The 26,937-nt window shown below is 34.2% G+C and overlaps 2 protein-coding genes across 2 annotated transcripts; one reads left to right on the top strand and one right to left on the bottom strand.

Annotated features, from left to right (window-relative positions):
• Nucleotides 1-17,260: 17,260 nt before the first annotated feature.
• On the bottom strand, nucleotides 17,261-18,730 carry LOC128558655 (uncharacterized). The gene has a single exon (XM_053548840.1). It carries the CDS (start codon nucleotides 18,728-18,730, stop codon nucleotides 17,261-17,263), a length of 1,470 nt encoding a protein of 489 aa, XP_053404815.1.
• A 1,312-nt stretch (nucleotides 18,731-20,042) lies between these two features.
• On the top strand, nucleotides 20,043-26,260 carry LOC123544881 (calmodulin-A-like). The gene is made up of 6 exons (XM_053548200.1): nucleotides 20,043-20,047; nucleotides 21,049-21,164; nucleotides 21,781-21,924; nucleotides 22,621-22,727; nucleotides 25,786-25,921; nucleotides 26,229-26,260. Exons 1-6 carry the CDS (start codon nucleotides 20,043-20,045, stop codon nucleotides 26,258-26,260), a joined length of 540 nt encoding a protein of 179 aa, XP_053404175.1.
• The last annotated feature ends 677 nt before the right edge of the window (nucleotides 26,261-26,937 follow it).

The following is a 26,937-nucleotide window of genomic DNA, read 5'->3' as shown; positions in this document are numbered from 1 at the left end:
CTTATTACATACTTTGACCTATGATTAAAAGAGATTTCTGGATAGATTCCGAAACAAATCATGCCCACATGACAACGGGATTTCTAAAAACACAAATTTAATTTTCTTGCGTGAAATATATGCATGTATAGCACCAGTTAGTACCTGTAAATAGAAGTTTGGGCGCTCTTGCAGCCGTCACGGAAATAAAGTTTCATGTTTTTAAAGACGCTTTCAAAAATGTATTAGTTTGTAAACTGCAAGAGTTTGTGTTTGAATAATATTTATTTTTACAGTGTCTGTCTTGTATCTTCGGGGTTTCTCTGTATCCAAATAATTCAAACAGATGGACACCGTTTCATGCTGTAACAAAGCTACTTTTATGGACAATTCATTTAATGTACTACAATGAAAAGCTCTTTTAAGATGCCATTTTAAAAACTTTTTCTTTCAGATTGCGCAGGCGGGTTTCTCGTGAGTATTATCAATTACGGCGTATTTAAGTAAATCATGGCACTAAACATTGACGGATAAACAACAGGAAACCATTTGCTTAATCGTTTGACAACGTGATATGTGGCCACAGAGTTAAGATATAAGCTAGTACGGTCAAGGAACGAATTTAGTGAACTGGATGACAGACACAATTAGTAACTCATACTAGATGCCCATGGGCAACATGTCGAGCGCCCCGCCCCATTTGACCCCAATAGTGACTTTGACTTTCGAGATAGAGTCTGTCTCATTGAGTTAAACATTTATGCCAAATAGAAACAAGATTCCTCAATGCATGTCAAAGTTATGGGCCGGACAAGATCTGACATGGCCTTTGACCTCAAACTGTGACCTTGCCCTTTGAGATAGGAACCTGGGGTTTCTGCATGACACTCCATCTCACTGAGGTTAACATTCATGCCAAATATAAACAAGATTCCACAATGATTGTCAAAGTTATAGGCCAGACATTTGACCTCCAACTGTAAGATAGGAACCTCGAGTTTGTTCATGGCATTCTGTCTCCTTGAAGTTAACACTCATGCCAAATATAAACAAGATTGCTCCATGCATGTCAAAGTTATGGTCCGGACAAATAAATCTGGACGCACGCAAGCACGCACGCACATACACCAAAATGCCATTTGGACAACTATGTCTTCGCTTCCGCAAGCGGGCTCGACAAAAATTAAACACCCAGTCTTTTACATAAGCGTGAGATTCACATTGACAATAAACTGTATTATAATAGCATTTCATTTGTATAATTTCTGCCGCATACGTTTTTTGTTTTTCCAAAAGAACATGAAAGTTACTCTGTCTCGCCAGACTAACTCGACAACAAAACTATAAGATTAAAAGGTACTGTGCACTTGATTTTAGATTTGAACCATGAATAATTCTGTTTCAGTTGCGTTTTAAACACTGCTCTCTAAAACTGTTCTAGTACATCAAGTTTTGGTTTTACGTTTAAAGCGTTTTTTATCAAATATTTACTCTTTTGTTTTAGAAAATCTCATTAAACGTTAATAATACAACTGTTTTACCTTTAAAGTATTCCGTCATATAAATTACAGACTTCTTATACATTCCATAACACTTGGACAAGGCGTATTACAAATGTCATGTTGCACATTTCTACTTTGTTTCTTCTTTATTTTCTTATACATCATGTTTTGTTCTTTTCCTTTATATGTTTGGGTCATTTAGTAACTTCTTTGCTTTAATTTCTTATTCTATATGTTCTGCAGCTGTGTATTTGTCCTTTATTTTGACATGGGCAAGAAGGTTCTGAACGTTATTTTTTTAAGTACAGAGATTGAATGGAACAATGTCGTTACTTATGGTGGAAAATTTGTAAGAAGTACGATCCATTTGATAGCTAGGAACATATTTAAGCTGTTCTACAAGGAAATGTTAAGTTTTATAAATAGAGCATAATTACAACTGTTTTAATTTCACTAAGAATTAAATAAAATAAATTCTCCGTATATGCCTCTTCTCACAGATGCTTGATCAAAATAGTACTACCACCAGCCCTTGTGCTGCTTTTTGGACTTCCGTAAACACCGAATAAATGTTCCAGTATTCAGTTACAAGAGAGCTTCTACCTTTTTACTTCAATGTTGTCATTTTTTGATTAGGATAGAAAAGTCAAGCAATTTCGTGTATGTACTGATGACGGCTTATGTTAGAAGTAGTAATGAATCATTGACTATACTTCTTGACTAGATGGTAAGAAACATCTAAGCCAGTCATTTTATTTCAATATGTAAAGCAAGTCGTCTGTTCGTTGTGCGAGCCGAGAGTGAACCTAGAATATATTTCATGATGTTTTGCATAAGAGCAGGGTCGGTGAAAACCGTTAAATTCAGAAATAGTTGACTTTATTCCAGGTGCAGGTATGATGCAGATCATTGGCACATGACTCATTATTTAGCTACTTTCCCTTCTTAACCCACTTTACCCAATAGAAACAATCTGTTAATAGAGTGAAATAGTTCTGCGAACATCATTCGGCTATACTAATCCTGTCCATGTCATATCAGTAAAATGGAAAAATGGATTATCTATGTTACCTGCTTTACAAGATAAAACAGTCATGCATCCAACAATCCAGAAAAAGTTTTCTTTGAATGTCTGATTTTGTCATGTTTTAAGATATTTTCCCTTGCTTTGACGCAAAATCCCTGAAAAAATGTGTATTGTTTGATCCCTGAAAATTCGAACACCGATAATTTGATCTCTCGAACTCAACCAACGGTACCGACAGACGTTTATAATGTATGTCACACCTTTTCCCTCGGACAGACAAGACGTGTGCCAAATATTTGCGCCGGCAGACTTGTGTCAGAAAGTCGCCTCTCGTTGACTTATCTTGATCCCCTACCATGGCCTTCATTCAACAAGTTTAATGCTATGTCCTGCACAAGTCAAAGGAAAGTATGGACATTATCAAAATTTGTACAAAGAAGCTTTTGAAATTCGTAAAAATACACTTGAAAATCTAATTGTTTTATGAAATTTAAAATCATATTTATTTGTAATGCTATTAATTTATTTGTATTGTATGTCTTTGCCATACTTCATGTGTATTCTTTGTAAATGGCCAAAGACAAATTGTCCTGCTAATTATGTCAATAAACTTGAAACTTGTTGACTGACAGGTGTTTATATGTGCGTGTTTCTACGCTCTGAGAGATACACAATTAGAAGCGTTGTTTGCGTAAATGTTTGCATTTTGTTCACTGCAGTGATTTTTATAAAGAATTATAATTGTTGTTTGCAGCAAATAAATGCTTGAATTAAGCTTCGTAAAAAATTGAAACATCTTCTATCAGTTATTGTCAGTAAAACATCAGCAGGTTATCAAACCACTAGCGTGACGTTTAAGAGTGCCTAAGAATTGCAAAATTAAGTCCATATATAATCAGAATGAAATGAGAAGTCAATCATTTTTGTCTCAAATAAGTTGATATTATACATTTTTATATGTACAGTAATCGCAACATAATTCTTAATGAAACGATATCTAAGGTTTCGGGAACTTTAGGTCTTTTGAATTTACAGAAGAACTGCTGATTCCATTTCTATAGTCATATACATAAACTACAGCTATAAGATGTGCTTATATTTTGGAAATAAAAAGCCTTTGGTCATTACCAGATACATATGACAATTTATTCAATATCAGTAAGTTAATTCTGTCATAGTAAATACCAAGTCAGAAAAATAAATCATGAAAACGAGCGATTTCACCACATATCAATGGAAAAAACAGAACAACATATTTATTCTGTCATATCTTGAGAATAAGATTAGATTTAGTTTTATATTTAGTCATAGACAAGTGAAAGTCAATATGTACACCTTCGTATCCTTTTGAATGATATTTGCTCGTTTTATAAAACACTACCATTATCAGTATATCTGTGACTTTTTAAAACTGGATACATGAAGTAAAATGAATGGAAAGATGTCTTAATAAAATCTGAATTGTTATTTAAGAAAAAGTTACATGCTGACATGTGTAAAACATGATCAATGTATTTTGTGTCTAAATATGTAAACGTGATTAATGTACTGTTAGATTTATGAAATAGATTGCCAAATATATCAAGGGGCTTTTTAAGATTAGTATATTTCGGATTCTGATTACAATTTTCGTAACTTTAAAGCGCTAAATGGACTTGTAATTCCACTGCTAATTCCAGAGCGATTCAAATGTCCACAATGCAGGGCATTTGATATATAGTATATAAATCTACCTATTTCTTTGTCTTAGTATAACTGTATTATTATCTAATGTGTTCGTGTTTTTTGACATTTCGTACGTTTCTACTTTGTCTAGACATAAACAAACTGCGAGCTTGTTTTATACAGTAGTGTTTTATTAAATGCATAAAAAAGATGTCTGGAAGCTCTAAGTACTAAGAGTTTCTGTTTTTTAACCGCGCAGGTGAATACAATAGCCTTACTTCACCTGTTCTCCATTATGATTGCATTGCTTCGGTTGAAATAAGGAGCCTTTACATAAAAAAAGCAAGAATGTCTATTTAATGAATATGTAAATCATAATATAACAATATAACAATTTGTTGAGACGATGACCTTAAATGTCATCTTCGCGGATTCAATTACCTATAATATACTGATTGAATTGCTTATTCGGGAGGAGACATTTTCTGTTATTGAAATTATTTTATTGCCTTTACAGGCAAAGTTTCGATCAAAAAAGTATCGAAATTATATCTTTTAGTCCAAATTCTTAACAAAAGAAACCCTAAAATGATAGTTAAACGATATGAATGATATATTTTGCAATCTTAGACGTTATGTCACATACAAAATAAATTAAATAGTTAAGGTAAATTCAATTGATCAAGAAACATTTCAATACATACACCTATATTTGAAATACAAATGAAAATGTTATAAAATTAGGCTACATTTCGCAATACACTGCAGGAACCACTGCGTACAATTTGTAAATAATGCAAGTAAATATGCCATCCTATGAGTCCCCTCATAAGGATAATTGCTCTAAATTGTACGCTGTAAAGTAAGGAGAAAAGGCTGAGTAAATTTACAAATTAACACAGTCAAGTTTAATAATAATTGCACAGAGCTAATAAAAAAGCACAAACATATACCAAAAAGAACATGACGAAGCAGGACAGGTGTCAAATGTCAAACTAGTCCGTCGCAAGATTGGGGTTAATGAACAGTCAATAGAATTAGTTTTTGGACTGTAAATATTTAACATTAAGATACACCAGCAGTAATATTTTCCAAGGAATGTGCATTTGCAGAGCACATTATGTACAATTGATTAGGCAACATCCCTGAAAATTTCAAATAATCGAAAAATGAATGTGTTTTCCTGTCTAAACAAGAAGATTTACGCGGATGTTTTTCTTTCGAACTTCCTTCTCTACGTTATTTGGTTTCAAATGAAGAATTCATCGCCCAAGAAGGGAAATGTTTTAAGCCAAATTGACAACATTAGCTTTTTCTCAAAGGAGTTCATTTAATAGAGCATCGCAGAAAGATTATTTAGGAACATAAAACTGATTTTTCTCATATCATCGGAGGAATGAAACCATCACATGTATCTTTTACCACATAATCTGCTATCGAAAAAGCTTACGGAAATGAGTTTTGCAAAATTCTCCTAGCAACCCAAGCTGCGGACAAAGCTTGCAGTTGTAATTTCAAATAACACGAACTTAACCTTTTCGTACATCTGTAATTATCTGTAATTTTAAGGCGAATAGGCTGTATTTATTTGCAAAATAATTCCTTCTATCAGTATACATTAACATTATACTTTGTTGACGACAAAATAACTGTCCCCATGTTCATTACAGAAAAAATATCTAATTGTACTATTGCTAAGAAAAAACCCACACTTTATTTACTTTATTCAGTCATACTGTTACATTTTGTGACCTGACTTAAATAAAAGTAATTGTTGTTGTTGTCAATTTATACATACAAATTATGTAAGATCAAGTACTTGCTTTGAGCATTTTTTAAAGTTTTGATCAAGTTATAGTAGATTCCATGACTCTGTTTTACTTTTTTCTTTACAAAACTGTGCCCCTCTTTCAACTTAGCAATTTTGGGTTAAATATTTGTATGTAAGCTATCATCTCAGTACCAACCAATGAAATATTTGTTCACTGTGATGATGAGACATGTAGTACACTGATTCTATAACTCTACTTTGCATATTTGCAAAATTATGCCCCTTTCTTGACATTGCAATTTTTAATAAACTTTTTATATGTAAGCTGGTATTTCACTAATGAGAAAAGATTGAAACTTCACACACTTGACCGCTGTAATGAACTGACATGCACTGTACAGTTGTTGAGTTAATCCACAAAATGTAATCCCAACGAACAAGAAAAATTCCCAATCATTTTATGTTCAAAAGTTGAAATCCGCGAATTCATATCCCCACGAAAGTGCCGTTTGGACCAAAACCACGAAAGTTCATGCCCACGAAAGTTAAATGATTTTACAGTACTCGAGTAGTGCCGTCCTCCTATCCGGGCTGCTCAACCAATATGGAGCTGTTTTAGCATAAGTATAAATTTCGGAAACATATCTTGTCCGAACATACGTTGCATGTGAAATGGTATAAATGTGAGAAGTATTGTATTATATTTATTAAACAATTGAATTGACGATTTAATATTAAGCCAGAATTCATAGAAATGCAGCAATTCATAGACGCTTATGAAGTTAAATTGTATGAAAGTGAAAAAGTGTGTTAGGAACATACAGTTACATAACAAATATTCTTGCAAATATTTGGGTACCAAAGTCATCCTATTTTAGGAAAACTCTCAGTGTAACATTAATATATCATTTATAACTTATATTGGTATATTAATATTGTGTTATGCAATTCCTAAAAGGACATAAAACAATTCAAGAGATAACCACTTTATATCTGTGAAAAATTGAAAATTATAGCAAATCATTTGTTCTTTAATACATGTCATTTTGTTGATCAGCCAGAGGCAGACGAAAATCTTTTGTCTTAATGTCTGTCAAATAGGGTTCCGCTTACGCTGACGCTGGTCGGGTGTTACAATAATTCCCAGTACTCTCATGGACAGGCTCAGTCAAACTGAAACTTCTGTTATTTTGTTTAGTTTTGTTTTGTGCTTCAATGGAATCTTTTTACAGATTTTATTTTTTCGGAAGCTAAATATCACTAAAGGTGCGGGGAAATTCCTAAGGACAAACAGGAGAATGGTTTAATAAAATATTGTTAGCTGAAAAACAAAAACACCAATGAGGGTGCGCAATGGTATAAATGAAGTTACGCAGGCCAGACGAGGAAATGGCCCATGGGATAACATTGTAGATCTCACAGCAAAAGAAGGTAATAAGTTATCCTTGGTAACAAATTGATTTAAAGGGACTGGCCTCCAGATCGTTCGAAAACAAAAATAAAAAATATTTTTTTCTCGAAATAACTGCTATATTTCTTAAGAAGGCTTTAAAACTTAATTACTGACAAACTGTATGTTACGGAAACACGTGAGATTTTGCTGTTTGTACTACTTTTAACGATGAAAACCGAAAACCGTTTGTAACGCTTTACTCAAGGTAAATTGTCTCGATTATAAATATCTATATTTTAAGTCATAATTCACTTGCTAACGCTATTGGTTACGACGACGGGAAAATGTCTTTATTGCCGCGGCGGTCCGGGGTTCGATTCCCGACGTGGTCATCTTCTTTTTATCTTGATTTGGAATTTTAAAAATATTTTAGAAACAAAATCTCATATTCTAATGATATTCTAATGTTCATAATATGACCAAACTTGAATTTGAAAGAAAGATTATATTGGCCAAATCTGGAGGTCAGTGCCTTTAATATAATGTAAACAAAATTAAACTCAGGAGGACTTTACTAGTCTTTGGCATTTTGCTCTTTATTATCCACTGTGTTTATTTTCCTTGTAAGAACATACATTTAAATTACCTGAAAATGACAATGGAGTAAAAAGTAAAACATGTTAGATATCGTCATTGTATACTTGGTTTCATTATCACACTTTACTTTCGGTTAATGTTTTTTCTTCACATAAACACATTAACTTAATTTAGTCTGAAATATTTCAAAAGACAATATATCTAAGATGAATTTAATACATACATCGAAAGCAAAGTTAGCATATCTTTCCAGCAAAGCTTAGCTGATCAGTGTCTGCTGGTATTAAATAAATAGGGTTTTTAGACTTTACACACAATGTTTTTCATACCTTCATTAAAATTACTAAAACCGCGTTTGATACATTGTAATATTTACAGGTTTTATGTCTCTGTCTTCACATCGTTGTAATGTACTTAGTGTTGCACACTTTTGGAGTTATATATAACTTAAACGACACAGTTAATAATGGAATAAATAATAAAATAGTGATGTCTGTTCGAATATCGAGTGGGACAAGACGTAAAAATTGCATGGTCAGTAGAGTATTTGACCTCTGGAAATTCCCATCTAAATTGATAGATTTCTGTTAAATTGAATTAGAATACAATTATTGTTAATTAGTGTTGGGTCAGTTCTAAAGGATGCACTTTGTTTAGTAGATCATTCTATCATTCATGATATAACATACAGTTCAGTATTGCCCACAAACAGAAGCATTTACGTATTAAACTATGTGAATTAAATGGACATGATAAGATCAAGTGTATACCAATAAGTTTATCATTGATGAACATACAAAGTTATATTTTGGACAATAAAACTTCACATGGAACTGTTCAACAAGCCAGCTGGTATTGGATCACGCTATAATGTTCTTCGGATTAAGACAAGTCTATTTACGTTTACATGCAAATCTTATGTTTCATCGGTGATCCACAGAAATGTCTTCGTTTGCCTCTGCAATAAATCGTTCATTCAAAACAATAAGCTGGCATCTTTTCACCTCCATAAATTGAATTATAGTTTACATTTTCATCCCACCTTTTACTCATTAATCCACTATTCAATCGTTTTCGTTGAAATAAAATGTCTTTAACATACTCTCGACCTTTCTTCGAGTAACTTATCGTATTAGTAACCCATACTTTGCATTGCGGATCAACCTTAATCCCGTTGCTATAGCGACAACAGGTGGCACATTTTTCACCATCATACAGATAGTCACCCCACAGTTCCATGCAGTTTGCACACTCATATAGGCAGTATTTGAATCCAGGGGCGATTGCGGCGTCATTTGATGTTATAATACAGCTTATGGAAAAGCAAACTGTGAAGACGTAATACAGCTTTGACATTCTGAAAACAACAATATAAAATATTAGAGAATAAAAACACATCATATGGTTTGGACTACTGAGAGTCAACGACTGTCGTAAAGAAAGTAATGCTCGTAGTCACTTCTCATGCAATAGGCGCTGTAAATTCACTACCTTTTAGACACTGAACATGTAATCATTACGAAAGTTGTGTGACAGTTTATTATAAAATTACCTATAGATATATATTACGGAATCCTGTTTCCATAATCAACTTTTCGACCAGACAGATACGCAAAAACTTGAAATTAAGCATCTAATTTCAACTTTTCGTGCTAAAAATTTACCGCGAAAAGCCGAAAACTTGAAGTTTTTAACACGACAATTGTCGTGCAAACGTCAACTTCTCGATCTACAATCAAGCGCGAAAAGTATAAATTTAAAAGCTTTAACTTCAACTTCTCGCGCAAAGATTCTTGAAGATTTTGACCCGAGAATTGTAGTGCAAATATCAACTTGTTGACCCATAATCTAGCGCGAAATGTTGAAATTAAGTGGCCTATCTTCTACTTTTCGTGCCAGTTCTTTGGCCGATAATTTCGCGATATTATCGCTTAAATTTCGACTTTTCGTTCTGGGACTAACTAACTAACCCTAACCCTAACCCTAAACTAAGTAACCCTAACCCTAGAACGAAAAGTCGAAATTTAAGCGATAATATCGCGAAATTATCGGCCAAAGAACTGTTAAGACTTAAATTTGTATTTTTCGCCCTACAAATTCAGTCGATAATTTGACATTTGCACGACGATTAATTTCTACTTTTCACGCTTGATTCTAGGTCGAAAAGTTGACGTTTGCTTGACAATTGTCGGGTCAAAAACTTCAAGATTTCGACTTTTCGCGGTAAATTTATAGCACGAAAAGTTGAAATTAGATGCTTAATTTCAAGTTTTCGCGTATCTGTCTAGTCGAAAAGTCGATGGCGGAAACAGGATTCCGTAATATATAGATGTATATCCTCACTGAAACATATATATAGATAGGCATCAGACGTTTGAGTCATTTAAAATAAATATCTCTGCCATTAAATCCTCTCAAATAGCACTTCTTAAAAAAATACGATACTATTATCTCTTATCTCTGACTCTAACGTTGGGATGAGCCTAGAAAGAAATGGGTTTTCTTGGAAATTATCAGTGTTATTATGAAGAAAGAAACAAACTTTACTACAGATTACTTGATCTCAACAGACGTTGCAAGTCTAACTAGTATATAAAGTCTTAATCTTAGTTAGGCTCCTTAGGATGAAATACCGACCAGTTATAAGTAGTCCAATGTTGAAAGATGCATCCGAATGTAAGTTGTTAAGTCATTGTCTATCATTGCTCAGATATTACGAGGTAGTACGACATAGGTTTAAGTATGTGTTGACAATGATGGAGAAATTATGACAACAAAAGTATGGCTAAACACTAACGAGATGCTTTTGCAATGCCAATTTCATGTGCGGGTGCTACAGAAGTTGAAGATGGAAATGATGGTGATAGTTTATTAATTTTGATGGGTTTAACGGCGCACTAACACAATTATAGGTCATATGGCGACTTTCTAACTTTGATGTTGGAGGAAGACCCGTGTGCCCCTCCGTGCATTATTTCATCACGAGCGGGCATCTGGGTAGAACCACCGACCTTCCGTAAGCCAGCCGGATGGCTTCCTCGCATGAAGAATTCAACGCCCCGAGTACTCGACTCCACATCGATGAGGGGCAAGTGATTTGAAGTCAGGGACCTTAACCAGTCGGCTACGGAGAGTGATAAAGAGTTTAAGAAACATATTTCTTGTCCCTTAGAGCAGTTCAATGGCTGCTATGATAATTTCCAACCAGAACCATATTTTATTCAGTTCTAACCGTAAAGTTTCATTATCAAAGAAATTCCCCTTATCAACCTACGAGAGATGTCAGGTTAGCCTGCGATACACATATATGACTGCGTGAGAATGGGGTTTCAGAGGAAACAAATCGCATTTTCCTGCTCTTATACTTGCCTAAGCTGTTAATAGCGTATTCGCTATTCGTATTCGTATTACCTCTTTCAAATGATGTTTTGGTTCTAAAAAACATCATACTTGATAAAATGAAAGAGAAAGTTTGTCATTTTCAGGGTTTCCTCGAATACATACAACTTAAGCACCTAATCCGATGCATTTAGTAACTCTTGTAATATGTTAAGCATGTTTTATTTACATTATATACTCTTTCAACAGTTTTTGTTTCCGATAGGAAAAAAAAAAGAAAGAAAAGCAACAACAGGAAAATGTTTTTATCAAAGCAGAGCAAATAAGCATTGAAACAGCAAATTTATTAAAACTACACTCCGTTTATTTTTATTTCGGTTATAAGCATGATTGTTTCAGCTTCGGTTGGAAAAATTTAAGCTCTTTAAACAAAGATCTACGGAAGAAATACTGCCTCTTAAGTATATCAAGACCGTTGGAGTAGAAAATTGAAAGTTTTTTTTTATATAATTGTATACACCTTTGTTTAGATAATCTCATTACACATGTTAAAAGACAATTACTTTATCTTTATACAAAATACGAAACGATATTAAGTTTAAGATATGGAATAAAATATTGTTTCTCTCCAGTATCCCGACCTACCCTAAATTTTTGGCTCGACCCTAAATGTTTTTCTGGCCTTGGGGAATGTTTTTTTTTCTTCAACTTTTTAACAAACAGTTGCAAAATTGTACTTTTTATGCTTTAAACGTGGTCAGAAATGTTAGAAATCAACTTAATGCTGTTCTAAAGGCATTACCCCCTTACTTGTATTCATTTTTGACACAAAAATAATTTCAGAAAAGTCCCACTTAATAAAAAAAAACCATTACGGACCTACCTACCCTAATTTTTTAACATGTTACCGGAAACAAACTATTTTTACGCCTATATATGCACTACAATGTGATCGTCAACTGCTTTTATTGATATTCTAGCTTCCTGCTAATACATGTATGTACGTACTTGTATAATTCATGCTTCGGACAACATTAAAGATATTTGCAAAATATTAAGTGAATTGTTTAATGTGCAGAAAAATGAAGAAAACGGTTTGATAAAATACATAAATAAAATACATTTTTATGATGCAAGTATTATATTCTCGTGTTATGCTCCTCTACAAGACCTATATCCCTTTCATTTAGTGACCATTCATTTTATACACCACTATTTGTATGAAATTAGTCTCATTTGTCCCCCAAGTAAATAAGTGTTTTCAATGTTCATGCTTACTTTTACATCTTCGTTTTCTGGAGGTTCACTTCAGATTGTAAAATTACAATGGTCCTATTGAAAATAATGTATACCAATATGTACTGTTACAAAGAATTTGTAAATTAAGAAAAATAAAGAAGAGAATGTAACATATACAAAACGCATCTTTATTGTCAAGTTTGTAAAATATTCAGCAATATCATTATTATTACTTTTTAATAATTGTTGTCATTGTAATTATTACAGATATCATAATAATACGATAATGATAATAATAATGACACAATGATGATGATAATAATAATAATAATAATAATAATATTATTATTATTATTATTATTATTGTTATTATCATCAAAATTATTATTATTAATTTAATATTTATCTATATTTGTTTCTATGTCATCCTTATATATTTCATTTATTTCTTTTATGTAAACCGTCAAAAACTAACCATGCAAATGTTTGTGATATTTCAATGCGAGAAATATTTCAAAATGATATCATTTTCGTATGCCGTAGAATTTCGTTTTCCTCATTTTCAAAAGATTTACTTTTATTGCATATCTAGTTTTTTTTATATTCACAAAGCAACATCAACGTAGTACTTACATTTTCTTTAACAACTTCCTTCTAATAGCTTCCAATAGAATTAAAAATATTTCACAATGATGCTGTTGTATTTATAACTGAAGTCTGACCGGCGACATTTCATCGTTATATTCATTCGCTTCTCTTGCCTGGATTGCCTTTATTGTATTAGGATTGGTATAATTGGATGGCAACCGTGTGTCTATATTTTCATATAATCTGCTTCCTCGGAATGCCGTGATGGCGTGCTTACCTTATACGGAAGATATCAGATTGATGCTGCTTTCTTTATTAAAGCAGTTTGAATTCCAGATTTCATGCCGATTGGCACGTCAAAGTATTTTGTCGATTGTTTGTCTTATTGAGAATAAATGTTTGCGCATCTTATGGATTTATGCTCAACCCGGACCTAGAGGCGTGGACGGTAGCATCCATTTCCACTACCGTCCACGAACAGGCTCAATCAAACCATAGTTTGCAACATTCTCCGTTTTATCGTGTTGAACGACCTGTGGAGTTTCCACCTTTTCTATTTTATAGAATTTATTTAATTGCTGTAAAGGTACGAATAATTTTTAATCAGCTAACATAAAGGAAGCTGATTTTGAAATATTCCTTAAGTCAGTAATAAAACACTTTGTTTAAAAGTTTTAAGATTAGGAACAAATTTACAGCAGCTTACAGCGGATATACTAAAAGCATCGAACTAAACATTTATGGTCAATTAAAGGGTGCTATTACAGAGGCCTTGCGTCGGAATGGCGATCGTGGTCTATTCTAAGAGCTAAATATCTTGGTTTTATAAGTATCATGCCATGTATTACAATGAATATTAATGTATTTTCAAAAAATCACGCTTTCCGCGACACGACTTGTATTGCTAAGGCATATGAAAGGACTTTGTTGATCTTTAAATACTTTAAAACCACTGAGATCATATCGCGACATTCGATGAAGGAATAAAGATGACATTGTGATTAAATCATTTCGTCCACGCCTCCAATTCGTGTGGTTAAGTTGGCAGTTACTTGCGGAGAACAGGTAAGAAAGGGTACAGAGTAAAGGAATACTAAATAGCTTAACTGTCTAAATTCAGACAATCAAACAATTTAGCAAATCTATTTTAAACAATATATACCACCTGAATACCTTTTTCGTTTTCTAAAACTTCACTCACAAAGAGATTATTAATTGATCTAAAGGTACGTATTGTTTTATATAAACTAGTCGTCTTTTCTGCCACTAAGGGGCCTCTGTGGCCGAGTCTATAAGGTCGATGACTTTGAATCTATTGCCCCTCACCGGTATCGGTTTAAAACGTAGCTTTGGGATTAGAGTTCTTCCTAAGATGAAGTCATCAAGCTGGCTTACAGAAGGTAACTGGTTTGACCAAGGAGTCCACCCATGCCTTCAGCAGTATCCGGAGGAACTAGGGTCTTCCTCTACAAAGTAAAGGTTGGAAATTGACCTAAACTGTGTCGATGTGACTCTGGATCAAACAAAAAAACAGAGCAAAATCCAATGCGAAATGTCACGCAAGTGAGAAGTAGTCTATAAATGGACACAAGCAGATAAACTCAACCTCTCAGAATGGCACAATATGCCTATTTTGATGTTTTAATGATATATCTACGAATTTCATCCTCTCCTAAACTATGTCATTTATTGCAGGTTTCACCAATACTAAACATCAAACAATAACTTGTTTTATTATATCTAATTACCTAAATTTCATTGGCCTAAACCGCTCATCATCTTTCAAAATATGTTTCATGTTTAATGGTTAGTGGATTTTCCCAATAACTTTCTAAAAATAGAATGTTCTTGAACTGTCATGTAGCTCTAGTTACAATAAAAAAAAATCAGCTACAGCTGTTACCTCAGCCAATGAATACTGGCCAAAATGCTCAGGTTACAATCAACTACAATATATTTCAGCGATAAGAATCTTTATACAAAATGATTCCAGGAATTATAAGTGTCTTCATTTAAACTTTAATATTTTTCACACAGTTATTGTTACTTTGAAACATTAAATATGCTGCAACAAATATTTGTTTCTTCATTCATGAACCTGAACCCATATAATAAAACAGTTATTGACTCTTGAGCCATTTGATATTATGATGATATTCACAGGAAGAGGGCAATATTGACCTCGCCTATCGCCTCGGCCAATATTGCTATCTTCCGGTAAATATCACATTATATCGCCTCGGTCAATATTGCTATCTTCCGCTGAATTTCACATCATATCCAATGGTTCAAGAGTCAGTAATTGTATATTATTTTATGTTCTAAAAATAACCTAAATTTCATTGGTCGAAACCGCTCATCATCTTTCAAAAAATGGTTAGTGGTTTTTCCCCATTCTAAAAATAGAATGGAGGTTGAACTGTAGTTACAATATGAACAGTGGGAAAAATCAGCTACAGGTTGATACTAGCAAAAATGCTCAGGTTACAATCAACTACAATATATTTCAGCGATAATAACTGTATACACAATTATTCTAGGAATTTTAAGTGTCTTCATTTAAACTTTAATAAGTTTTCACACAGTTACTGTTACTTTCAAACATTAAATATGTTGCAACAGATGTTTGTTACTTAATATTCATTAACCTGAACCCATATAATAAAACAGTTATTGACTCTTGAGCCATCGGATATGATGTGATATTCACCGGAAGAGGGCAATATTGAACGATTTGATAAGCAATTGGATATGATAGGATATTCACCGGAAGAGGGCAATATTGTGAATATCACATCATGTCCAATGGCTCATTAGTCAATAACTGTATATAATGTGTAAGCACGCCATTTATGTTTTGTCTGTCACGTGTTACGTCTTCAATTTATTTTTATACTTTTGTTTTAATATCAAGCGTATTTAAGTGATAAGTATACTTAGTCGTTCGCCTTTTATGCCTTTCAGTAACTGCTATATGGTATTATGTGTTGGTGGATATCGCCCTTGTTGCGTCTGCTATTCTCACAACTTATATTTTGGTGTCAAAACAAAATCGACAAGTTGTTTTTATTAAAACATTTGTTTTAAGTCAGTTTTAAGATATCTTTGTTTGAATTATTCATTTCTGCATTAAAATTGCTAACACTAATTAACCGAGAAAATAGTCAATTCACATTTGTTTTTGAAGCTTGTTTTTATTTATTTATTTTTTGTTGTTGTTGATGAATGCGTGGAACTTTTATTTTCACTTATGTACACCTGTTTTAGATTTTATCCGATGACAAGGCCACCACGCGGACCAGGTGGTCGTATTCAGACCAATAAATCTGCCTTTTTTGCAAATTAACGATGGACACATTTTAAATAACCCAGTTTGGGGTGCATTGTATCGGCGTATAAGCCTCTCTGCGGAATGAACCGGCTTAAATAGTTTATTTTGTTCATGTCTCATAAAAACATTTACATGTTTACATAAACTCCACATTCATGCTAGTTAAACGATGGACAATTTAAAAATGGTAGGTACTAATTCATTCTGTATTACCTGTATGTATTAACTGTAGTTACATGTTTTGTTAAAGTCAGGGAAAACTGTTACTTTTTATCTTTTTAAAACATGCTTTATTACTATATTTATATTTATAAATGTAAAGACATGAATTCTAAAATCGCAAAATGTTTAAGGAGCAGATTTGAATAACAAGGTGACCTGATATCCTCGAGTGACCAGTTTCGACGCCCTTAAGGAATTACTTGTCACCTTACACTGCTAATACCTAATTTTAATTAATAAATGTCTTATTCAGATTTAACAAACCTTGAACTAAAAAACGATAGTACAACCAAGCCAAGTTTTCTTTCTATTTTTCATTGAGCTGTCATATTCAACCATGCATGAGAGCAGCCATATTTGTTGAGAGTGACCTGAAACGACGCCTCTGATTGGCTGCCTAATTATATCTTTATAACACAGTGTTGGAACAAGTACACCATAAATTTGATACTTACGTTATCCACCAGTATCTGCAACCCGCTTCTGCAATATGTTAAGACATAAATAAATGGGTTTTCTAAATTTTATTTCTATGTTTACCTCATAGTCACAACATAATTATACAAACATGTACATGATAACTATGTTAACTTGATTTACTGTTCATTTACTCCTCTGTAGTACAGTGTTTACATAAAAATTCATCCCCCCTTCTAACAACTCTCACTGTGGTACAAAACCTTAAATGCACCCAATGTCCACACTTTGTGCACTGTACCCACTTAACAAATATGAGTGAAGTACTCTGGCGGACCTCTTGTGGGGTAAACAAGTTACATACACAGCACAGATCAGTGTCAGATTCCTCATCAAGTGAGACATCACTGTCAGCAGAAGTTGTTACTGGCCTTGCAGTACCAGATGGTCCAGGTTGAGGTTCAGATTTACTTTTCTGACTCTGAGACTTGGGCTTCCTGGCTTTGGCTTTCTCATGCTCCTTAATCTGCTCTATCACCGGTTCTTCTGTGATGGCCTTACCACTAACAACAGAACTAAGATACCGCCGTTTCTTAGTGGGAGGTTTCTTTGAAGTGATCTGAGCAGCCTTAGAACCAAAAAACTGTGAAGGGTCTTTTGAAGTGGTATGCTGGCTGTCTGAGATCTCTGGAGTTGTTTCCTGCTGTAAGGCCTCAGACGGCTTGAAGTTGGATGGATCAACAGCACTGGGGTTGTAAGGGTAGATACCAGTTTTGCGGAATGAAGCTTGTAAATTACTAGCCGAGAGAGCCTTTGAATAAGCGGAGCATCCATGTGAACAAACATTGTATCGTGTAATGCTCTGCCCACAGTGATCACGCATGAACTTGTGACACACAGCACTATATGCTCTTTCAAATGGTCCAAAACAACCAAAATCAAGCGGCTGCAAAACATGACTTGTGTGTGCAGGGAGGATAAACAGTATCAGATTTTGTGTCTTGGCCCAGTCAATCAGGTTCAAATTAATGTGAGACTTGTGTCCATCATAGAGTACAAGAACAGGGTCTTCAACAGAACGTTCAGGTAAGTATTTAATCAGATGATGTTCAATGTACTTTCTGAATACAGTGCTGTTACTCCAGCCAGATTCTGTGACAGTCCCATCAGTCCCTGCACTTCCACCCTCCAACAGATCAGGCCTCATCCTTGCACCAGGAAATATGAAGAAAGGTGGCACACTATAGCCCAGGGCATTACCGCAGCCTATCACAGTCACAAGTGTCCTGGAAGCAGAGGTGACAGCTTGAGGTTTGAAATTAAGACCTGTAACCACTGCTGGTGGGGTGTGGGAAGTAGACAACCCCTTCTCATCCACATTGTAAATCCGTTCAGGTCTGTCCTTCAAGCTGTACTTGTCCAAGATGGATCCAAGTTCTACATAATATTTTGTCACACAGTCTACAGTGGTTGCCTTAGCCCTCTGAATTTCCAGACCACGTGGTTTCAATACCTTGAGTTCTGGCCAACGTGACACAAATCCACGGAACCACTTCAATGAAAGCGGATGCTCACTGTCGCGTTTGCCTAGGCATATAGCATATTCACTTGCCATGTCCACAACTTCTGCTCTGCTATAGCCATATCCACACTCTGACATAAATTTCAGATGGTCCACAAAATGGCAGTCTTCCTCTTGGGAAAACATAGGTGGTGGTCCAGAATGTTAGCTTCAGGGTCAACTCTGCCACTGAGCTTATGTCTGAGAGAGGCCTCGGGTATGCCAAACTCCCTTGCTGTGGTTTTGACAGGAGCACCTGTCTGCTTGACCTTCTCCAAGGCTTTTACCATTGAGGCTGGAGAATAACATCTGTACTTCCTCTGTGGTATCTGAAATAAAAGAATAACAGTTAAACTAATTCATGCCCACCCATTAACCATGCAACTACAAGGCATAAACATCCAATTAAATTTCAATTAACAGTATATCACATATAACGCACTAAACAGATATACCGCGTACCCTATACTCAAGGGTGAAAAAAATACAAAAATAGCCTAGCTGGTCACATGACTGTCACGTGACCAAATAAACAAAACAATGAGCGTAGCAGACGGAGGTCATGGATTTTCCCACGCTTATTTTTGCAAAGAAAATAGGTTTAAAAGTTTAGGATTTTTTTGCATTAGCTAAAACAGGTAAAAATCTAATAGATAAAATCAAATCTGATAATTCTTACCTTTGCATCCCTCACTTTCCACATAATTTTCGTAAGCGATAGTAAAACGTGTGTACTACAGTAGTGTGTATAGTAAGTGACGTCATCGATGTCGCTTGCGCGATTGGGAAGGAAAACAAAGATGGCGTCGAAATAGGTCATCGTCAAAACAGGACCCGCGACGAATATATTGTATGAGTTGACAGTTTTAAAATACAATATTTTTACTGAGGCTGTTCATGAAAGGTCATGAAATGTGCAACACCCTCACGTTCCTCCTCCCATTCCAAGCACCGATTTTAGGGGCTTATTCCATCGCCGTTCTTCATGAACTCTGATAATTGGAGAAGTCAAACCTATCTGTTTGTAAAAATTGCAAACAGTATTTTGGGAATTGATGAATATCTTAATATCTTGAATAAACGACCAATGTAACAAGTCTATAGAACAGCCTGCTAGGTGTAATTCGTTTCTAAAACACCGCGCAGACAAATGTTCAATTCGTTTGACCCGATCTAGGAAACACTTTTTTAAATAACATCCGCGGGTATCATCGTTACGAAATTCCCGCACCAACAAACATTCCTAATAGTGGCAAAGTAGATGGTTATAAGTTTGTCGTTAAAACAATGTATCCAACCGGAAAGTAATGATTAAAACCTATTTAAGAAGTTTACTCTATTTCATTATTTGTTAAGCAAATAAAACAAATGACAAATGTCAGCCCGAATAATAAACATTTTTTGTATGACGATGAGGTGAATATACAAATTTATTATATACGTATATAAATTGTGTTCAAAAATCGGCTTGTATTTCATAAGTAAATACGAACAGACAGAAAAAAATCCGAAGTGTAGCCTACCTTTGGTATGTTGCCAGACTACTTTCATTAATATGCAAGACCTGACACAGTTCTATAAATAACACACATAAAAACTTCACTAAGTTCCATTCAACATCGATAAACATTAAAGATTTCGTTCAGGACCAAAACACAAAACAAAAAGGTGGAGGTATATAATAAAAGGGTCATTATAACAGTACCTAGATCTGGGATTAGTTTTCGGCTCTCGTGGATTTTGCAAGGTCGGATCACACTCGGCGCGCACGATTGTGCGCCTCATGAGATGCAGTCTGATAAAAAAAAATCCACTTGAGCCGAATACAGCATCCTAGATCGAGCCACTATTATAATAACCCTTTTATACGGACCTCACTATCGTGATATCAATGCCAACAGGCCAAGTTGAATATCATCTTGGTAAGGTCCATAAACTTGCATATTCGCCGACATTATCATACAATAATTGTTTTGGTCTAAACATATTTTATTTCCCAATATGTACATTTCAAATGATTATTTACATACATAAATTCTGGATTGGACTGGAAGCCAGTAGGCTTATTGAAGTCCTCTCCATTGTTTTATTTTATGGTTACACTTAATTAACAGTGTGGTTAATATCCCAGTTAGATGGTTCATAAAATGTTTATAAACAGTTATTACACATTTTTTTGTCAAAAGACTGATTGGAGTACACGTTAATATGAATATGACTGGCTAGTGTTTGACATAAATATATATATATATATATATATATATATATATATATATATATATATATATCATATTTTTGCGGTGAATATCACTTTCTATAGACCTCCAAGATCAGTTACCAAGTCGTTAAATTATATCAGATATTGTCAACCTTTGAAAAATCATACTTTGTTATTGCATTTTTCTTTCGTATTTTAGTTATAGTTCATTATCATGTCCTTCCCCGGTCTTTTTAATTCGTATAATACTATTTCTACAAACATTTCATTGCATTTTTTTCCAGGCTGACATATTAACAGAGGAACAGATTGAGGGTAAAGAGCTCTTTAGTCATTTACCGATTGACATACTGACATAAATTATGCCAAAATTAAAAGCAATATGATAAAACCATGACGAACATAAATTAACACTGAGTAAAATGCAGATGAGATTAAAACCAAAATAATCTGAAAAGTGTTAAATATCTACATTTTCCTTCTTCTTTCAATATCAAGTACCTCTAGAAGGTCATGAAGTTCAGCCCTGTATAAAATGCTTACTTGAAGGACGGAAATAAATTAACAAGAAACTAAACCTTTAATTACACGATCGCGAAGTAATGTAAAGTAGAAGCTTCACCTTTATACGGGACCTTGGTTATATTTCAATTGTGCAAAGCCTATACGTTATGCTTATTCCGTCATGGTCAGATTCTAACAGAATCTCAAATATATCCATTCATTTTGCCAGGATGGTCTACATAATACAACATTTTATAATTTTAAAGCCGTACTATTAATCTAAACTTCACGGATTTGAAGTGCGACATTATTGTGCAAACGACAGAACGTTAGAAAACTGAAAACTGCATGTTTTCTTTTTCAATCGTACATCATATACGTCGTTTTTCAACATGTGTACAGCTGCTCTAATATTATTACTTTTCAGAGTTCATGGAGGCATTCAATTTATTTGACAAGGACGGAGATGGACTGATCTCAACAAAAGAGCTGGGAACTGTGATCAGAAGCCTTGGTTTAAACCCTACGGAAGCTGAGCTACAAGACATGATAAATGAGGTGGACGCTGATGGTGGGGTTTTAAATTGTGTCATTTTGTAAATATCAAAAACATAATGCTGAGTAATTACAAAGAAGAGATACTCAATTGTTTTCATACAGATCTGAAACCAAAAAAATGCATTTAAATATATATTTTGTTTGTTTGCACTCCAAGCAGAAACTTGCCGGCCTTTACACTTCCTCGCTGTTTAAAAAGTGTTTTCAGTTGCATATACATTTTTTCATTACGGAAAAGAAATAAAAGAATCATGTTGACACGGTTTACGAATTTCTCTGACTGATTCGGGGTGCTCTGTTGCTCATGCAGACAACCAGTCTGCGGACTGTACATAAACTGGAACCGGAAAACATCGAAAAAATGTCCTCGGTTTCTGCAGACAACAAAGACGAATAACTATATACGGACGTTACCGTCTCGGGGATTTTCATCCCCTTTTAGTAGTGGTACAAAAGCTTAAGTAGTTTTATATTATTGTTAATGTAATTTAGAAGTCCAAATAGAAAAGCATTTTTCAAATACAGTTGGCTTTACTTCAGTGGAAATATATGTTGAATAAATTTTGATAACAATTTTTGAAAAACACACTAAATCTAAACATACGCAAAGACGCACGCGCGCACTTTTCTTTCAAAATAAGTGTTACCAAAATTTAGCGAATTATAAGTAGGCCTACACTGTAGTACTGTATCTAACAATGTTTTCAAGGTAATGATTCGGTGGACTTCCCTGAATTTCTTAAGATGATGGCGAAGAATGTGCAATGCACAGATTCAGAGAAAGACATTAAAGAGGCTTTTAGGGTTTTTGACAGGGTATGTATGCATCTGACTGCGTAAGCGTTCCTGTATATCAAGGCATTTGCTAGATTACAATGTCCTTTATTCCAATATATAAAAAAAAATCAGCCTATCTTGTCCAGTAATGATCTCATATAACAGATGCCAGCAGATGCTAGCAAAATGTTTATCATACTTTTATTCATATGATTATTCTATGCATTTAAAGCAATCGCAATGGTATTACCTCACTGTTTACTTCCATATTTTACGTAAAGGTTAAAAACTAGTGTACGAATGATGTACTACATCCTGTGTTACGATACTGTCTCCTGGTAATTAAGCATGTTGTACACTGATGAACTTTGTCTTATTGCCAAATGAAAGTTAGAAGTGGTTAATACAAATTATTTTGATCATGACCTAAAGCCAGTATACTTTTAGTTAAATCATTTACTGCATGTAGTCGGAAGTACCTTTACTTCATGTATATGCTGTATTTCCTTTGTCTAATTTTGACGTCGGGATAAGTATGGGTATAGGTTAGAGACCACCAATTGTTTTCCCATAGACTTACATTGTAACATTATGGCGTGTACGGCCTTCCATACATCGAAACATGTATATCTAATTTAAAAGTTTTTCAAGAACTATCTTAGTTCTACCAAAATATCGGACGAAAAACATATGAATAATGATACTTTATTTAAGTAATTTTCGTGTGAATGAGATGACCCCCTGTTTACATCATTGACATGGCGGGAAAATTCGTTTGATAAAACTTTTTTTCAATACACATAAAATGTAGCAAATTTTGTCAAAATGTATAATAAAATACTGTAAATGCAGTGAAAAAAATATCAATTTTGAAAAAATAATCACTTCCTGGGTTTGTTTACATGACTGACCAATCAGAACGCACAGACGTTACCTTATTCCCAGGTATACACTTACCTCATTTCCAGTAAGTTCCCTGTACTTTTTGGAATTGGTGGTCTCTGACCTATAGATGAATGTTTCGTATCACGTTTTCCAATTTTACAGTGATATTGTGAAACATGATCCAATACCAAATGTCTTACAAAGTTTCATCAAGAAATGTTCAGTTTTAAGAAAGATATGGACAGTTAACTGAGGTCACCCCCTGTCGATTTATATGCCCAGACTCAGTCCCTGTCGTCGTCAGATTGCATCTTTTCGTGAAAATTTCAGTTATCTGCATTTGATTTGACTTGGAAGTTGAAATACGATTCATTCCGTAAAAAATAGAAATAAGGCCTAATAATTTTGATCATTCTCTAACATTACAGAGATAAAAATGATCCTTTTTGGCCCAAACGCTCAGATGAAAATGGGCACACCTGTTAAAAAAAGAAGCCACAATTTAAAAAAAAAGATCAAATTTCACGCTTATTTTTGCACGAAAACGTCTTTCTACATCATTTACGACATATTTGTGGCCATTTACATTACCTGTGATGGCTTCCGACGAAAGTCATGTTTTAGCTCTATTATAGGTTAGAGACCACCAATTGTTTTCCCATAGACTTACATTGTAACATTATGGCGTGTACGGCCTTCCATACATCGAAACATGTATATCTAATTAAAAGTTGTTCAAGAACTATCTTAGTTCTACCAAAATATCGGACGAAAAACATATGAATAGTGATACTTTATTTAAGTAATTTTCGTGTGAATGAGGTGACCCCCTGTTTACATCATTGACATGGCGGGAGAAATTCGTTTTTCAATACACATAAAATGTAGCAAATTTTTTCAAAATGTATAATAAAATACTGTAAATGCAGTGAAAAAATATCAATTTTGAAAAAATGATCACTTCCTGGGTTTGTTTACATGACTGACCAATCAGAACGCACAGACGTTACCTTATTCCCAGGTATACACTTACCTCATTCCCAGTAAGTTCCCTGTACTTTTTGCAATTGGTGGTCTCTGACCTAAAGGTTTGGCGATTTCAGAAAAAAAGCAAAACCAATTCGCCTAAAAACTTTAGCATTAGATGAATATATTTGATATGCTTGTAACAGAAGCTTTGAAATGTTTAGAAATTCAAAGCTACCTAAAATCAGTTATATGCATACGTAGGAAGAATTTAACTCTGCCACACTAGCAGATATGGGATGACGTAGTTACTTGTGTTGATAAGTATTGAATACATGTATAAGTAGGAGTAATAAACCATTATGGCTAATATGACAGCTTAAGAAGCTAGTAGTAGTAGTCCCTTGGTAGAAAGTTTATCAATAATGTATAATTGTCCTCTTCATCAAATATTCTGAAGAAAGAAAATCCTTTTAAAGCTACATGGAACGTTACAAAACAAAATTATAGAAGACTCAGTTTATTTGGGTAGATGAAATGCACAACTCACATCAAACCCCATTGCAACGACTTTAGTGGAACTTTGTTATACAGTAGCAGAAGTGGCATTGAAAAAACTCAATGATCCCAAACAACAAGTACCGATAACTACTACCAAGCATGGCGACTTTCTACGGAAGGCTACGACACTTAATGGCTGTTGCTAACATTCATAAACTGTGTTAGAATATCCTCTTAGAGCATGGAACGCAACCAAGCCAAAGTACTGCAAACCTGGTTTGATCATGAAATGAGCCGCGCCATGAGAAAACCAACATAGTGGGTTTGCGACCAGCATGGATCCAGACCAGCCTGCGCATCCGCGCAGTCTGGTCAGGATCCATGTTGTTTGCTTTCAGAGCCTATAGCAATTAGAGAAACTGTTAGCGAACAGCATGGATCCGCGCAGTCTGGTCTGGATCCATGCTTGTCGCAAACCCACTATGTTTGTTTTCTCATGGCGCGGCTCAAATGTATTTGGACTAGAGGGACTGTCTTATACAGTAGCATTAGAAAGACTACATGAAAGTAGCAGCAATAAGTATTACTTTTACTTTTAATATCGAGGTACTTTTGACTTTCTTATTATGTTAGAAGAAAAACAAATTACCATACTTTTGATAAAAGTAGTTTGTAAAATAAAACTATGTCGTTTCTTTTGAGAAAAATATAGTCACTAGTAACATGTATTTCTTTCACTTACAAGAACGGAGATGGACTCATAAGTGCAACAGAATTGCGTCTTGTGATGACAAATCTTGGAGAAAGACTTTCAGATGAAGAGGTCGACGATATGATACGTGAAGCAGACATAGACAACGATGGTAAAATTAATTATGATGGTAAGTCTTCATTGTCGTTCCTGTCGTTATGCATGAGGAGATTTAAACTTCAAGGTTAGAAATAAAATCAAATATTGATAGATATTAAGAGAAGCGATGTTTGCTTGTTTAAAATTTATGCGTCAATATTTATTAAATTACGCAGTTTGATTTTGCGGACGCCACTATGTTTCTTCACTCTTCATTTTAATCATTTATCAGCCCATGTTCCTTTTCCCGTTTGTAAATTTAAACTTGCAAGTATTTCTTTTACTGACGTATTTGACATGCCACGAATGCAAAACTATGTTCTGTTACTCTTTTTCAGAATTTCTGAAGATAGTTTTGTCTGCAAATTGAGATGTGTTAACTATGAATTGCAGTCATAAATGCATTTAAACCAAGTACTATAGACATATCATCTGTACCTGTCGGATTTCTTTATTTCAAACTTTGCTTCATTGCTATGAAATGGCAATAAAATGAATGTTTTCGTGTATATCAAAACAAAAAGATGTGTGCTTCATTTCTGACTTTTGAAAATGTGTAAAAATTATATGGACTTAACAGTTGCATTTGCACAAAATAATATGAGAGAACTTGCACATCAAATAGACAAACTGGTGATAATATGGGCACATATGCAAGAGAAAAAAATCCTGAAAGCAGATTTAGTGTGGTTCTGCATAGTTCTAGGTGTTTTGTAGATGAGACAATGAATACTGTCCTCTGACAAGGACAAGAACGTTAGTGTATTATCCATGCTGATCGAAAACAGAAATGTGTCTGTGACATATCATGCATTTAATAAATCACCGATTAAAAAGCATTTGCCAATGTTTTAGTGGATAAAATTGATAAGAAGTTTTATGCCCAGACAAAAAAATCTTTGAAAAAGAAATAGAGGGATTTATAGACAATGTTTCATTTCCTTTTGATTGTGGAATCGCTTTGATATTCTCAAAGGAATTACAGGTTTATAAAAAGATAGACTCAACGTATTTAATGAAGAAAAATAGTCTAAGCAGACATTGATA

Source organism: Mercenaria mercenaria, chromosome 1 (assembly GCF_021730395.1).
Source record: "Mercenaria mercenaria strain notata chromosome 1, MADL_Memer_1, whole genome shotgun sequence".
In the NCBI taxonomy this organism is placed as follows: domain Eukaryota; kingdom Metazoa; phylum Mollusca; class Bivalvia; order Venerida; family Veneridae; genus Mercenaria; species Mercenaria mercenaria.
This window is presented reverse-complemented; position numbering and strand designations above follow the sequence as displayed.